Below are 16,270 nucleotides of genomic sequence, written 5' to 3'. Positions count from 1 at the left end.
CTAAAAAAGTGGCCTGTGTGAGCCTACTCTGTAAAGTAATGAGTGCACATTATCTTTCCGGGCCCATCAGATTTGAATGTTTATTTAAGCCAAGAATCTTTGGAATGCTGCACATTGTATAGAGTAATGATGAGTAAAGTGAGTAACAGACCATGCCAGACATAAATGCAATAATATTTAGGCAAACTTCTCATTTAAGGCTAAACCCAGAGGGTAGGAAGTGTGTTGAGCTCAACTAATTGGAACAAAATTCAAAAATTAGAGCTTAAATACAGAATTGCCTGGAGTATGTTTACTGGACAAATGGTTGCAATAATAGTCCAGTAGTTATAGCAAAATGGCTCTGACTCTTTGCTGACTACAAATGGTGATAGAAGAGCAAACGAGACAGCTGAAAGTGGTTTAGATCACATTTTAACATGAAAAGGTATCATTGATAAAGGGGAAAACCAGGTAATTGGCATTCTCTCCTGGATATCAGGTTCAAAGTATAAAAACAATAAAAACACCAAAACAGGGTACAAACTGTTCAAGCCACCATGCATTGGTGTGGAATACAAATTACAGATAGTCTGGAATTATATCGACATTATAGGGCCTTTTCAGTAATCATTACACTTCCAGTCATTTTAAACAAGCTAAAATAGGGTCCTGTCTTTACTGAAGCTAGCCGGCTGACACTTACGTATCCGGCAGTGATTGAAGGTCGTTGCTAAGCAACGGAACGCTGAACCGCCCTACTATGCAGCGCTCTTAGAAAAGCACATAAAGCGAAGTTAACACTATCCATTTGCGAATTTAATGGATAATGTATAAGTGCTGCAAGTAAGTTGATATTTTCGAACGTAGTGCGGAGCTAAAGCATGCCATCTTGGCAGAGTAGTCATGGACGAGGAAAAAAATAGTCCGTCTTTTCTTGAGGACCACAGAGTTAAGTTTGTCGAGGAAAAAGTTTGCGGGCTACTGCGGGTGCACAGCCAGACATGGCAAAGAAATGCTGTCAGCGAAGAGTTTCAAGGCCCTCTGAAGAACTTCTTTGAAAAGCAGTCGCTTATATTTTTCTCTTCCTCTAAAAAGGGCTGTCTGGTTGCTTCTAATGAGGTATGTCTGTTACAGATGTTGCAGAGTCTGCTGCGTGTGTTCTTACAGCAGACATTTTGACATGTCATAGCAGGAAACTCGCAGGTATAATCATGGCAATTTTCACTTAGGGAAGATTCTTCTTTTTATGTATGTTGGTTTGCTGTTACTGGGGCACTTCATCATTAAAATGATTGATTTCACCTGCAATTTTCCTACTACACAGGTAAAATGTCTGCTTTGAAAATGCAGTGCCAAAGCGCATTCTGTATAATACTGTCTTAGAGTATTTATTATGGACTCATCAACTAGCAAAGATCTTTTAAAACGAAAAAAATAAATCGTTTTATCATGACATATTTAAAAGTCTTGCAAAATCTCACATTATTTCAAACGCAGGTTCCACCAGATGCGAAAAATGAACAAATCTATATTCTCAAGAAGAGAGTTGTTCCAGTCACCTCTGAAAACTGCAGGGAACTGCTGCTCTTTGGTCTTTTGACTCCACCAATTCTCCTGCAGCTGTCATGTGCAGTTAAGCAGGTGATTGTGCCACCCATTTTCATACACATAAGCCATAAAGAAGCTTTTCTTTCCATTTCTAACCTGCCTGTGTGGGTTCTGGGTGAATTGGTTATGTTTTTGTCTTCGCAAGATATGTGTTCCACTGCTGTCCGACAACAAAAACCATCAGACTTGGCCACTTCTGATATCTGAAGACATCCTTCGACATGTGGAAATCATGTGCAGTCAGACCTCAGTTGTGCAGGGACGGGTTATGGGGAAAACTGTCCTCCCTATTCCAATAGCAGCTGACTGGATGGAAAAGTCACACGGCATCTTTGAAAAGTAAGAAAACAACCAAGCATACAGTGTAATCTTTGACACTATATATTTTAAGTAAAGCACTCACCTTCTATTTTCCTCCTTCAGGCATGAAAACTATGACAGGGCAGTAGCCCATACCATAGAGACCCAGGTCATCAACTGGACAAATCTGATCCAGAAAATTTTAAAGGAGGATTCATCAGACAAACTAATAACAGGCTGTAATCCAGGGCCCAGTGCAGAACTGAAGTTTTGGGCATCCAGGAAGAACAACATAGAGAGCATTTATCATCAGGTATACTTCCTAACCACATTGGTATTCACCAAAACATGTTTTAATGTCTTTTCATCTCCTTCTACGTCACTATTTGCTAAAGTTGTATCTTGCTGTAGCTTCAGAGTCCAGTTATTCAAATGATATTGAAGATGTTAGAGACAATGGATAGCAGCTATCATCCAGCAATCAAGATGCTAATTGGAAAAGTGTGTGATGGTAAGATTACCGTGTCACTTTTTTAAAGACAATGGGTAGTGTCTGCCTTGTACAGCATAATATCACCTCCATCTCTGTTATACAGTTAGAGGTTAACATATGATTATGATATATATTTTTTGTCCTCAAAAAATAAAGCTCTGCGAGAAGCCGAGGACATTGACCTCCATCTACAGCCACTACATGCACAGCTGTCTCATTTGGAAAACGGAGAGCTTCTACTCATGGAAACATACATGCCGGCACTTTTTCACACGCTTTACCTCATTTGGACCAACTGCCGGTCTTACCAAAGACCAGCACGCATCGTGGTATTACTGCAGGAACTCTGTAATCTGCTCATTGAACAGGTATAAGTTCTCATTTGAAACACCTGTATTTATAGATGTACATAGGGGGGTCCAGAGAAAGAGCTAGCTACTACCGACAGCTGACGTTACTCTGACTGTTAGCTGCTAGCATGAACAAATTCACAGATACAAAAACTTATTCCCTGTAGGCTTCTACATACCTCTCTGCAGATCTGCTTCTCAGAGAGGATTCAGAGGAAAGTCTACAAATGGTAACGAGAGTCATAAAGGTTTGTAGGTGTTTCAAAGACAGTTACCAGACCCAGAGGGAAAGACTTGCCAGCCAAGTGAAACATGCACCCTGGGATTTTCCAGCTGCTTTGATTTTCTCACGTTTCAACCAGTTCTTTAATCGTATGCAACAGCTTGAGGTGAGATAATATTTTTGCTTTATTGGTTGTCATAGTAATGTTGTGCGTGATTTTGTTTCCTGATCATTTTTTTCCTGATAGGAATTCTTTGAAATCATGCTACACTATAAGAGAATGGAAAAGTTGCAATTTGGTGGAACTAAAGGGAAACTCTACAGTGAGCATGCTGCTAAGATGCACAAAGAGTTCAGTGACCTCTGCCAAGCACTGATCCACAGTAAAAACTGCCCGCTTGACTTGAACTCTCAGGTGATACTATTAATGAAGATTTTTTGGGATTTATAATAATAATCATAAGGATTATTTTAATATTATTATAATACACATGGATGCACTAGTGTTCATCATTAAATACTGTTGAACTGTTGTTTCTCTCATTAGGGTTTTGAAAGTGAGTATAAGAATTTCAAGATTAAGATTGCGGACATTGAATGCCGCCTTGCTCGCTTTCTGTGTTTGGTTTTCAAGGATTGTTCAGGCCTCGAGTCAGCAATGAAAGTAAGTAAGACTGCATGCTAGTGTGGTAATGCATTATTTACCAAGTGAATGGTGAACAACAAAGACTCAGAGTGTTTTGGCCCGTAGATGCTAACTATTGCTGGACCCTTCCTGGAGAAAAGACAGATTAGACAGATATTTGGTCCCAACTTCCTTCTGCTACAGCAACATTTCAGAGAAGAGCTGGAGACGTGTAAACATCTATTGAAATTACAGCTTAATCAGGTACTCCAAGCTAAAACTGGATACTAGCAGTATGCATTCACTGCACAATAGATATTGTTAATTTGATTTTTTTCTATAATCTCACTGTGTTTACAGATGGAAACTAGTCTGGTGAAGAACATGGCACACACATCTGGAGCTTTCAAGTGGGCAAAAATGCTCAGAGAACGCATTCAAAGACCGTGGGAAAAATTCAGATTGCTTTTTGGCAAGTCAGTAAAAACAAAAATTAGAATATGCTCTAAGCATAAGTTACACTTCTTGTCTTTATTGATTATATTATTGAACAGAAAGAGATTTATTTTTCATATTTCCAGGCCTGCAGAAGGAGTAGACATGGTTACCGAGTACAGCATGTACACAGAGATCTTGAATCTACTAGACCAGTTTGAGAAGGACATTTACTCTGACTGGTGCTGTGGCTTAGAACAGACGTGCCTGATTAACCTGAATCAGCCACTTATCTCCAGAAATACCTCTTCTGGCCTGATTTCAGTCAACTTTAATCCAAAGGTAACCAATTTCATGGAAATATGAAAGTGTACACCTTTCAATGCTCAACTTACTCTTTGACTGAGAGCATGCAGTGGCCCACTGCTAAGGCACCCTCAAGATCCCTAAAAACTTCTCAAAGAATACAATTCAAATGATCCAAGAATCATTATTCCTTACCTCAAACTTTTAATCATACTGCTGACACAGTTTGCAAAGTACAAAAATAGTAGCAGCGTTGCAGTGGAAGGAGCACATTTCCATATTTAGTTATTTTATTCCTTAATTTTTTTTCTGTAAATTGATACAAAGTTTTCCCTGATAGGTGCCAACACCATCACAACAAACACTGTTGCCCTGGCAACCTGGTGTTGATAGTACTATTAATTCTGCACCAGAATTAATAGTACTTCTTCTCGTAATCATCTGCGGTGTCATCCAGAATGTCCTGGTAGAGTGTTTTGCCATAATTCTTCTTGTAGTCTTCCTTGATCCGCTTCATGTCAATTTCAGATCGTGATCAGATCGGGCGATCGTGGCTTAAAGTTGTGTAAAGCGCTTTGGGGTCCCTAGGGGGGACTAGTAAAAGCGCTATACAAATACAGGCCATTTACCATTTACCCATTACCTACTCACAGCATATCAATGTTTATGCTTTCGCATACCTGCTTTATCAGTAGCAGAGTATTACTTATACATAATCAAGGACAGGAATATAGATTTTTTTTTTGTTCAAGTTAGACATGACCAGGCTTTTGTAGATATAGAAGCCTCACTCTTCTGGACGTGGAGGTGGGTGTGCTATTAGACAACCCACTCACCACTTTAATCACACTCTAGATTTTGTTCTAACATGTGGCATAGAAACTGAACATTTAAGTAAGCACAAGTGTTTTCTGAAAGCCCTCTCTTGTCTGATCATTTTCTAATAACATGTACATTTACAATAATTGATTACACAGCAGTGAGGAATAGATTTCAACACAGATGTCTTTCTGAAAGTGCTGTAACTAGGTTTAATTATATAATTCACTGACTTTTACTCCTGAATGTTACTTCAACAGAGGTCTTGTTAATAATTTTACTTCCTCAATATGTGTGGCTCTGTATGCTGTAGCTCCTGTGAAAAAGGAATATAATTCTCAAATGCATTAATGCACCTTGTAAGCTGGAGAGGAAATGGTGTATCACAAATTTAGAAGATCATCATTTAGCCTAAAAATTGTTTTCTGCTTTGTAAAAAAAAAAAAAAAGCCCTCTGTAGAGCTGGAACATCTTAATATTCATCATTGATTGAAGAAAATAAAGAATAACCCTATATTTCTCCTCAGCACTGTAGTCTGGCTGACAAAAAGTCAGAGCTCTGTTAACATTAACTAGTAATGATTCCTTGAATTTCTTCACAAATAAAAATTTAAAACTTACTCAAAATCATCTCACAGATGTAACATTATCTACATTTATTTAATATCTTTTACTCCAATTGATCTTTCTGAGTTAACTTCAGTAATTACTTCCTCCAAACCATCAACGTGTCTTTTAGACCTCATTCCTACAAGACTGCTCAAAGAATTCTTACCATGATGTTATGCTTCAATCTTAAATATGATCAACCTATCTATAATAATTGGCTATGTACCACAGGCCTTCAAGCTGGCAGTAGTTCAACCGTTACTTAAAAAGCCATCTCTTGACCCAGCTGTGTTAGTTAATCAGAATCATATCTATCTAATACACTCCAGTTTGTCCATGTAAATGGAGTGCCCTCTTCACTAAGGTTAATTATGGAGTTCTGTAGGCTTACATGTATTTAAAAGTAAAATGGGAGGGAGAGCCTTCAATTTTCAGGCATCTCTTCTGTGGAATCACTGTCGCCAGAGCACTTGCTCATAGGGGGTCATATGACTGTTGGGTTTCTCTCTGTTGTATTATTGTTGGGTCAACCTTACAATATACAACTTCTTGAGACGAGTCTTGTTGCTATTTGGTGCTGTGTAAATAAAATTGATTTGAACTGAACTGACAAGGCTTTTAGTGCTGCTGCTGCCCCTCTGCAGTACCTTATTTCTGGATGTTTTCAGCTAAAATGCCACTTACTGATGCCTTTGACTTTTGTGTGTAAAATAAATGAATCCGAATTTTTATTATTATTACAAGCTATTACTAGTTATTACCTGCATTACTGGCAGTTTCTGCCAGGCCTGGGGTGCATTTTAAATAATACTTTATGTATTTAGTGGTCAAACAAAATTTTGTTGTGAATATCAATTTTGATGACCCTTAAGCTGTATGTGTGATGATGTTCGTGCAAGGTTTTTTTCAGATCAGTCCATTCATTAAGGAGGAGAAAAGGCATATATACATAAAAATGCTACAGTCATTATAGTATTACATTTAAATTAATTCAATTAAATTAATCAGTAATTTCTTTTACTTCTCAGCTGACTGAGGCCTTAAAGGATGTGAAGTATTTTCAGACTGTGAGTGAGATCACCATACCTCCAGATGCACTGGCTCTTTTTGAGAAGCGTGAAATGTTCACAAAGGTTTGAAAAATCATTTTAGAACTGGGCCACACAAGGTCACCCATCAAAGTTAAACAGCAGTTTTGTTTTGTTTTTTTATTTTTTATTTTTTATTTTTTATTGGCCCTAAATGCATCATTTGCTCACATTTGTATTTTTCAGTATGTGAACGGTTTGCAGCTGTTAGTACAGTGGTACAACGAGCTTAAGCAGACAGTGTTAGAGGTGGAACTCCCTCTCATCAGAGCTGAGCTGGAGTCAGTAGACCTGCAGCTGTCGAGAGCAGAGACCAGCTTGACGTGGCAGGACGAGGACTGCTGGAGCTTCATCAACAACACCAAACACCTTGTACAAGACCTTGTCTGTCGAGTTAATAGAGTGAGGGAAAGCTGTGATGCCATTCAGTGTGTGATGAAGAGATGGAGCAAACAGGCCATGTTTTGCAGAAAGGACAACAAAAAAGGTTCACTCATACAACTGGACGAGAGAGGAGACTCTTTCAGGAAGAAGTACAGCTCCATGAAGAATGATGGAGACTATATACATGGGCTGGTGCAGGTGTGTGTGGCTGGATCTGTGAAGAGTAACTGAGCCATTATAGATTTTCTGTGAATAGCTAAGTAAGCACTGAAACATGTATGTTTCTGTTGGTATGGTTAAAAACAGCATTCACCTTGATTAGATTAAAGCACATTATTGGTTCTGTTCACTGACAGTTTAAAACCTTGTTTAGTTACTTTTTCTTCACTTTATTTAAACCTTGAATTTATGTGCAGCTTAATTAAACATCACATTAGTTTCATTATGAAGATGACTTGCATATGATACCATAGATCCAAATCTAAGTTCTTTGGTGTATGTCCTGTATTGTTTAACATTAATTTTTATGCAACATGGAGCTGCTAATGCTCTTAGCTTAAAAACTTTTAATTATAATCACAATCATCTTTTTCCTCTGACATTCTAGAAGTATTTTTCTTGATATAAATAGTATTAACATATTTAAGCACTTAAGAAGCCAATAAAATAAAATTACTCCAGTTGTTGTGGAATAGATAAATCCCCCCAAGCAGAGCTTCAAAAATCACGTGAAATAGAAATTATTACAAGCAGAAGCTAAATATTATTCTAATACTCTACTTCTACTCAGGAGAACATGGTTCTTTTCCATGCTGATCCGGATTCAGAAGAGTGGCAGTGCTACCTGGAATATTTGGATGACATGGTTGTTGAAGGGCTCTTCAGCTACATCAGTCGCTCTCTTCATTTCCTCGTGGAAAACATGGAGGCAGGCCTGAACCAGACTCCACTGTTTGAGGCGAAGCTAATCCTCAATGGCTCAAAGATGACTTTCTGTCCCTCAATGGAGAAAGATGCAGGAGATAGCCTCTATGAACTGATAGAGGGGCTGGTTGCAGATGTATTCAAGACTTCAGTGAATATCAGGAGAGTGGCTGCTCATCTTAGCATGGAGACCTATCAGGTACGCTTCTTTTATGTTTGAATTAGCACAGGCTTCTTATACACTGACAAAAACTAGGAGATGTCTTCTCTGCTTTTACTGCAAAAGTCACACTTTTAGAATTGCACAATTTGAATGACTTGCTAGTTATTATTTGTCATTGTACTTTTATATGTGCTAAAATGTTCCCAGATTACATCGTAAATATGTTCCTACTAGAGCGAAGAGTACAGCCTCCCTGTCAAAAGGAGAATAGTGGTAGACTGTGTTGCTGTGTTATAGGTGAAGTACTGTTACATCCAGGGTGTTATCAGTCGCAGTCTAATTTCACAATGTCATATTTGCACATTGCTAAATTTAAAATATGTGAAAAATGGAAACATGTATTTCCTTGGTGTACTAAACTTGCCAAACTCATTGTTGTGTTTTCTTCTACAAATGGTAGCTATTCCTGATGCTTTGTTTGATGTAATATAACTCTTACAGGATGTAATGGATGGCATGCTAGACTTGCTGGACCTGAGACAGGAAATAATGGAGCGAGTGGAGAACGTCCAGAAGAAAGCAATAAATTACCAGACAAAGTTTGATTGTTATACTCATCTGTGGCAAGATGACAGGGCAGAGTTCCTCAGGCAGTTTCTCCTGTATGGACGTGCACTCACATCAGAGGAGATGGAAGCCTGTACAGGAGATGCACTCCCTGACAATCCTCCTACAATCAATAACTTCAAAGAACAAGTAAAAAATGTTTAAACTCTGGGCTAAATTCTTGCAATTCACGGGAGTTTTATTTTTATTTTTGTTTTTTATTTTTAATTTCAATGCCTGTTGTGGTTTTAATTTTATAGATCGATTATTATGAGGATCTGCATGATGAAATTTCCCACTTTGAAGACTTCAGAGTTTTTGATGGATGGTTTCGGGTGGACATCAAGCACTTTAAAGTCAGCCTTCTTAACACACTAAAAAGGTGGAGCTGGCTCTTCAAAGAGCATCTCTTGACCAATGTCACCCACAGGTAAATTTTATTGGCATAGATTTTAAGTTCTGGCAAATTTGTAGGATCAGTTGTTCTTACTCTAACTTTTCCCACTCAGTCTTGATGAGCTGCAGAAGTTTATCCAAGCTACTGTTGAAGGGCTAAGACAACCTATAGCTAAAGATGACAACCATGGCTTTGTGGAAGTGATGAGTCACCTGTTAGCTGTAAAGGACAGACAGAATGCCACAGACAAGATGTTTGAGCCTCTTAGAGAAACAGTGATCCTCCTGGAACAATATGGTGTGACCATACCAGACCATATCTACTGGCAAATGGAGGTAGGAAAAGAGTGAGCCAACTACAGCAATGTAATCATAAACAGTAATTTATCCACAAAGAATCAGATTACTATATTCATTATGTGTACTTTCGTGCTCCGAGTGATAACTGTAGTTTTGTCAACAGGAACTTCCAGAGAAATGGAGTGGGGCTAAAAAACTGGCCCTAAGAGTAAGGCACGAGGTGGCACCCATGAAGAATACAGAAGTGATGGTTTTACGAAGACAGTGCATGGATTTTGAGGTGATCATATGAGAAAACTAAAATTGTACAGTGTAGAAACTATTGTAACATACGTTAAGCAACATGAACATTTTTTTCAGGTGAAACAAACCCAGTTCAGAGACATGTTCAGAGCAATGGCACCCTTCAGTTACAAGGCAGTAAATCCTTACAGTAGTCTTGAGAAAGTAGGTTTTTAATCATTGCTTGACTATCGGATTAAAACAGCATTTTATTTGACCTTTTTGGATGACAACTGCCATTTGTTTTCTAGTCAGAAAAAGCAATCCGGGATATGGAGAGAGAAGTAGCAGAGCTGCAAGAGTCTGCCAGTCTACTTGATGTTTCCATTTCTGACTACAGAGACATCAAGCTCTGCAGGCGAGAGATTACGATTCTCAAAGAACTGTGGGACATTGTTGTATATGTGCAAGTAGGTTGATTTATCAGTGATTTTTAAATGTCATTTTTTTCATGGGGAAATTGAAAAAACAAAAAAACAACTCTAGGTCTCATCACCCTACCACAATACCCCAATACATAAATGACTTGACCTGGCTGTCCTCTTTGAGACTTTGAATACCCTGTAGCCTCTAAATGTCCCTATTAAATAGCCTTAACCCACTGACCCTTCTCCATGTGTCTTTATCTATACAGAGCAGTGTGGAAAACTGGACAATGACCAAATGGAGGCAGATAAACGTGGACCAGATGGATGCAGAATTGAGGAGGCTTGCCAAGGTAAGGTCACCAACAGTGCTACATCACACCAGCTCATCTCTCCTGCTGTCTTGCTGTCACGCACCATTGCTGTTTGTAACAGATGCCCCTAATAACTAATTATGTTTACCTACCTTCTGTTTGTGTAGGGCATACAAAAGCTTGACAAAGAAGCTCGCTTGTGGGATGTGTATTCTGGATTAGACCTTTATGTAAAGAACTTGTTGACGTCACTGCAGGCTGTGAGTCAACTGCAGAACCCGGCAATACGAGAGCGTCACTGGGTCCAGCTAATTAGAACAACACAGGTGCATAAATTCATAAAGCAGAGGCCTTTGTGTAGGAGATCTCGTTGTATATTTTGCTTTGCTTAATAAACATGTTACACTTTTTTTACTATTTTTTTTATAGATGGATTTCACTGTGACAGATAGTACCACTTTGGAGGACCTGTTGGCTTTACAGCTCCATTTGTTTGAAGATGAAGTCCGCAACATAGTGGAAAAGGCAGTCAAAGAGATGGCAATAGAGAAGGTTTTTCTTCAGCTATGAACATGTTGACATATTTTCAATTCAGTTCAGTTCATTTTATTTCAAACATCTGCCTTCACAATCATTACAAAATATCCTTCCATTCATTTGTTTGAAAAGGAGTATGCAGAACTATACACTTATTAGTCCCTACCCCCCCTTGGAAGTTATTAGAAACAGAATTTCACATTGAAGAGATGTGCTAAACAAATAAATAAGACACGCAGCTGTACTAATAGCACTTTTTGTGAAGTTAGTTTATTGGTAAACTTCTATTTGCTATCAACACTATTCACTGTTTATATTTCAGGTTGTAACAGAAATAAGTCAGACGTGGATGTCAATGGAGCTTTCATATGAAGAGCATTACCAGACCTCTGTGCCACTGCTTAAATGTGGTGAACAACTCATTGAAACTCTTGAGGATCATCAGGTAGATGTCTTAAGTTACTGTAAGTTATTTTACAAAAGAACAAGAGCTTGTTCTCAAGATCAGCTGTCTGTGAGAATCTCTGATAGTTAAGTGCTGAATAGAGATGAGATCACAGACGTGCCTTCCCCATTTGAGTGTCTAATAGCATGGCTGAGAGCAGAAAGGTCCCTATTGAGTCCCAAGATTTATAGCTTCTGGACAACACAGGGCATTGTTGTACCGTGGCGCTCTTTGAACATGTACACCAGATGCGTTGAGGGGGTTACAGCCAGCAATTAGAATTCCTGACACTTTAGTGCCTCCATCTTTGTTTAAATAGTCCCCCCCCCCCCCCCCCACCCCCATTTGACTTGACTTGGCATGCTGATGAGGTAGAAGATGTTTACAAATGCAGCTGATACGTGTAATGGTGTCCAATTCTGAAAATATGTTTTTTCTTTAGGATAGGTTTGATTCTATCTGCTGCACTTTAATTTTACATTAGAGCACATTGTTTATGCTTATTCTTCTTTTCCCTTATTCTCAAGGTTCAGCTCCAGAGTGTCTTTCAGAATAAGCACACAGATCACTTCCTGCACCAGGTAGTGGAACTACAAAAACAGTTGACGGTGGCCGACTCTGTGTTCATGGTCTGGATGGAGGTCCAAAGGACATGGGCCTACCTTGAAAGCATTTTCAAAGGCTGTGATGACATTTGCCAGCAACTGCCTGCAGATACACACAGATTCAAAGCAATAGATGCAGAATTTCAGGTCTGCATGTATACACAGTTTGTGTAGAGCTGCAAATTATGTTGTTGTCACCATTTGTAACAACGGGAATTTCTGTTCTTTCAGGAGCTAATGTTGGGCAGTGCCATCATTAAAAATGTAATTGAGGCCACTAACAAACCTCATCTACTGGAGAAGTTAGAGGATCTACAAAAAAGGTTCGTGCTGTTTTCATCAAACTTGTGTTATACGCTTAAAGGTTTCCTGCCTACTGATCCTATTCAATCTTTCCAACAGGCTGGCATTATGTGAAAAAGCTCTTACTGAATACCTGGAAACAAAAAGGCTTGCATTTCCACGATTCTACTTTATTTCATCCGCAGACTTGTTGGACATCCTCTCTAAAGGAAGTCGTCCCAGAGAAGTAAATTCAGTAAACTTTCCCTTCTTTGGGGCAGCTGTGGCTCAGGATAGGCCTGTCCAATAGGGACTTTCAAAACACTTGAGTGCACTGTGCATTTATAGTACTTATGCATGCATATGCATTTGGTCTAAGATAGGTTGTTTATTTTTGTGTTTGTTGTGCAGGGTTTTTTTTTTTTTTAACAAAATTAGTTGTTTGCCCATCAAGTCAGAAGGTCTGTGCTTTGGTCTCCAGATCCTCACATGTTCAGGTTTCTGTGGGGAGGATACTGTACCCCAAATTGCTCCTGATGCATCCATCAGAGTGTGTGCATGACAGAAGAAAACTTGAAGGGTGAATGTGTGTCTAAATGGGCAAATGTAGCTTGTAGTAAAAAGTGTTTGAGCACCCATTTAGAGTTGAAACATGCAAATCCTTTTATTTTATTTTAGTGTCTAGGCTGCGTAATAATTGCTGTGCTTAATGTGTCTATCATGCGCAAATACGACTGACTGTCTTTTGTAGGTGACCGTCCATCTCTCAAAGATTTTTGACAACTTGACCGATCTTGAGTTCAGCAAAAACGAGCAGCTGAGTAATCCTAAAGTTGCTGTGGGCATGTATAGCAAAGAGAGGGAATTTGTGCCATTCCAGACTGAATGTTTGTGTCGCGGGCCGGTAAGATCATATTCATCATCAGCGAATGTAAATTATCGATCACACATCACAAAGTAGCTGAATCGCTTGTTTAAAAAAAAAACACTTCCCGTTAGGTTGAGGCATGGCTCAGTCGTCTCGAAGAGTCTATGAAGGAATGTGTCAAGGGTCACCTATCTGAGGCTGTGTCCGTGTACGAGGACAGACCCAGAGAGCAGTGGATTCTCGATTTCCCTGCCCAAGTTGCTCTTGCTGGATCACAGATCTGGTGGACTAATGATATGGAACTTGTGTTCAAAAGACTGGAAGAAGGATTTGAGTCGGCGCTAAAAGACTACAATAAAAAACAGGTATGGGAGCTTAACTGACATTTTAAGGCTTTAGGTTTTAAATAGTGGCAAAATAGTTTTGCCATTAAAAGGTGTTTGTCATATATTAATGTTTTTTAAGGTTAATGTGATATTTTCAAAGAAAAGAAAGTTTCGATTTGATGTCATGCTCTCGACATGCTGTGTTCAATGATCTGTATTATACATAGTGTCTGCATATACTGTGCATATGATCTGACCTGACTTGGGCTTCAGGAGCCTCACCGTCGACTCTGATCAGAGTTGTTTTATCACTCTTGTCACTTTCATCGGTACCATTAAAGGTTAACATGTCCTTGGCTGCTGTTTGAATAATCTCCCTCTCCCCCATCAACCCACGGCATTGCATTGATTGGATCTGCTGTCACACAGGAACAGGAACAAATGATTTCCAATTATCTTTTAGTAAAAACAAGAACACTAGACTGCTTTTTGATCATATGTAAAGTAGACATTCGTGTAATGCTGGTAAATGACCTGCAAGTGACAGGAAAAAAAGAAATGTTAATATCAGTTTGAGGGAAATGATCTCCTGTGTGAATTTGTGTTACTCTCTTCTCCTCTTTGCTTTGAACTTGTTGTTTCCCACCTATAGGTTTCTCAACTCAACATGCTGATTGGCATGCTACTTGGAGAGCTGAGCTCAGGAGACAGGCAAAAGATCATGACTGTATGCACCATTGATGTCCATGCCAGAGACATTGTTGCCAGCCTCATTGCTAAAAAGGTTAAAACAAATGAATAACTTCTTGCATGCCATCTCATTTTAGTCTGATTGAGCTAACTTTGGTATTATGGCAAGCTTTACTCTTACCGTATGTGTGCAGAACAAATTACTTTTTTTATTAATTTAAAACAGCTTGAGTTGGAATTTGACTAACTGATATTGTAACGTGGCACACTCAAAGGTATAATTCTTTTAAAGAAAATAGTCATAGCATCTCAGTATTTTTCATTGATGACGTTTGATATGAGCCATGTGTGTTTACAGGTCACCACCTCACAGGCCTTCCCATGGCTTTCCCAGCTTCGACATTACTGGAGTGAGCAGCTTCGCCACTGCTACATCAACATCTGTGATGCTCAGTTCATTTACTCTTATGAGTATCTTGGAAATACACCACGTCTGGTCATCACTCCTCTGACAGACCGGTAACTCTTATTGTTTTTCCTTCGGCTGCTCTCTTAAGTGAGATTATCTGCCTCCATCTCACCCTCTTCTGACACTTAGACCATCTGCATGTCCTCCCTCTCTGACTCTTCTCTGTGTTCTCTACTTATGCTTATCTGCTTTTACTCTTTGCAGACAATACACAACATTAATTGTGTAAAAAAAATTATGTTCACCTTTCACACTGTAGGTGTTACATCACCTTGACTCAGTCACTCCACCTGAACATGAGTGGGGCCCCGTCAGGCCCTGCTGGAACAGGGAAGACTGAGACCACAAAGGATCTTGGCAGAGCCATGGGTGTCATGGTATACGTCTTCAATTGTTCTGAACAGATGGACTACAAGGTGCGAAATTCCGTACATCAGAGTTATTGCCATTGGTCAGTTTATGTTTTCATTTAGAGGTTTCAGTAAAGAAATATAATTTAATGCAAAATTTCTGTGATGCTTATTTTTATGTTTAGTCCATTGGAAATATTTACAAGGGTCTGGCACAGACTGGAGCATGGGGCTGCTTTGATGAATTCAATCGTATCCCCGTGGATGTTCTGTCGGTTGTAGCGGTGCAGGTTAAAACCATTCAGGACGCCATTCGATCTAAAAAGGAAAGGTGGGTAATTGAAGAAGAATACATGAAGTTTACATCATGTTACTTTTACTTAAAAAATAAGTTAACAGTGTGTGCCACCTCACAGGTTCCTGTTCCTCGACAAGAACATTGCTTTAAAACACTCGGTTGGGATTTTCATAACTATGAATCCTGGCTATGCAGGGAGGACGGAGCTACCTGAGAACCTCAAGTCTCTTTTCAGGTGGGAATGATGCACCCACCTTTTTAAATATATATAAAATGTCATTTTTCAGCAGAGAGTTCACCGTGTGCTTTGTCTGTCCTCCTGTAGGCCCTGTGCCATGGTGGTGCCAGACACTGAACTCATTTGTGAGATCATGCTCGTGGCAGAAGGCTTCCGTGATGCTAAGCTTTTAGCCAAGAAGTTCATCACTCTGTACACTCTCTGCAAGGAACTGCTCTCCAAGCAGGTATGAGTAAGACACTTAGTAGCTCTGTAACATTTCACATTGTTGAATTAGAACAGAGGGCACCAGTAATAAATCTTTCTAGATTTGCCTCAGGAGCACAGCAAAGCACTAGGAGTTTGTTTGGATTTATGGTTAGTGTAAACGTGGGAATGCACATTTTCATTTTCTTTTGTCATTTTTGTTTATCAGGACCACTATGATTGGGGTTTGCGTGCTGTCAAGTCTGTTCTGGTTCTGGCAGGGGCATTGAGAAGAAGAGACAAAACAAGAGTAGAGGATCAGGTGAACTGATATGTGCATTTTATGTCATATTTTATCTAATATCTCACGCTGATATTTGATCTCATACTCATTTTAATACCTA

General features: G+C 39.2%; 1 protein-coding gene across 1 annotated transcript in view; it reads left to right on the top strand.

Moving 5' to 3' along the window:
- Window positions 1–725: 725 nt before the first annotated feature.
- LOC102296611 (dynein axonemal heavy chain 11) overlaps window positions 726–16,270 on the top strand; it is a 40,588-nt gene continuing 25,043 nt past the window's right edge. Inside the window, exons 1-37 of the mRNA XM_014337600.2 lie at window positions 726–1,101; window positions 1,480–1,623; window positions 1,736–1,929; window positions 2,014–2,203; window positions 2,302–2,401; window positions 2,540–2,751; window positions 2,901–3,122; window positions 3,204–3,371; window positions 3,504–3,620; window positions 3,708–3,845; window positions 3,942–4,057; window positions 4,163–4,358; window positions 6,779–6,883; window positions 7,025–7,420; window positions 8,013–8,345; window positions 8,811–9,065; window positions 9,176–9,345; window positions 9,425–9,647; window positions 9,775–9,891; window positions 9,972–10,058; window positions 10,145–10,303; window positions 10,528–10,611; window positions 10,740–10,898; window positions 11,002–11,124; window positions 11,432–11,554; window positions 12,082–12,306; window positions 12,391–12,482; window positions 12,562–12,688; window positions 13,193–13,345; window positions 13,441–13,674; window positions 14,288–14,419; window positions 14,684–14,844; window positions 15,054–15,210; window positions 15,330–15,475; window positions 15,561–15,677; window positions 15,768–15,906; window positions 16,096–16,188. Coding sequence (XP_014193086.1) covers window positions 886–1,101; window positions 1,480–1,623; window positions 1,736–1,929; window positions 2,014–2,203; window positions 2,302–2,401; window positions 2,540–2,751; window positions 2,901–3,122; window positions 3,204–3,371; window positions 3,504–3,620; window positions 3,708–3,845; window positions 3,942–4,057; window positions 4,163–4,358; window positions 6,779–6,883; window positions 7,025–7,420; window positions 8,013–8,345; window positions 8,811–9,065; window positions 9,176–9,345; window positions 9,425–9,647; window positions 9,775–9,891; window positions 9,972–10,058; window positions 10,145–10,303; window positions 10,528–10,611; window positions 10,740–10,898; window positions 11,002–11,124; window positions 11,432–11,554; window positions 12,082–12,306; window positions 12,391–12,482; window positions 12,562–12,688; window positions 13,193–13,345; window positions 13,441–13,674; window positions 14,288–14,419; window positions 14,684–14,844; window positions 15,054–15,210; window positions 15,330–15,475; window positions 15,561–15,677; window positions 15,768–15,906; window positions 16,096–16,188 — 6,123 coding nt within the window. The 5' untranslated portion in view covers window positions 726–885. The remainder of the gene's footprint in view (window positions 1,102–1,479; window positions 1,624–1,735; window positions 1,930–2,013; window positions 2,204–2,301; window positions 2,402–2,539; window positions 2,752–2,900; window positions 3,123–3,203; window positions 3,372–3,503; window positions 3,621–3,707; window positions 3,846–3,941; window positions 4,058–4,162; window positions 4,359–6,778; window positions 6,884–7,024; window positions 7,421–8,012; window positions 8,346–8,810; window positions 9,066–9,175; window positions 9,346–9,424; window positions 9,648–9,774; window positions 9,892–9,971; window positions 10,059–10,144; window positions 10,304–10,527; window positions 10,612–10,739; window positions 10,899–11,001; window positions 11,125–11,431; window positions 11,555–12,081; window positions 12,307–12,390; window positions 12,483–12,561; window positions 12,689–13,192; window positions 13,346–13,440; window positions 13,675–14,287; window positions 14,420–14,683; window positions 14,845–15,053; window positions 15,211–15,329; window positions 15,476–15,560; window positions 15,678–15,767; window positions 15,907–16,095; window positions 16,189–16,270) is intronic.

Source organism: Haplochromis burtoni, unplaced genomic scaffold (genome assembly GCF_018398535.1).
Source record: "Haplochromis burtoni strain Fernald_Lab_line unplaced genomic scaffold, NCSU_Asbu1 Contig_120, whole genome shotgun sequence".
Lineage (NCBI taxonomy): Eukaryota > Metazoa > Chordata > Actinopteri > Cichliformes > Cichlidae > Haplochromis > Haplochromis burtoni.
Note: the sequence above shows the minus strand (reverse complement) of the source record. Positions and strands in the feature narration are given on the sequence as shown.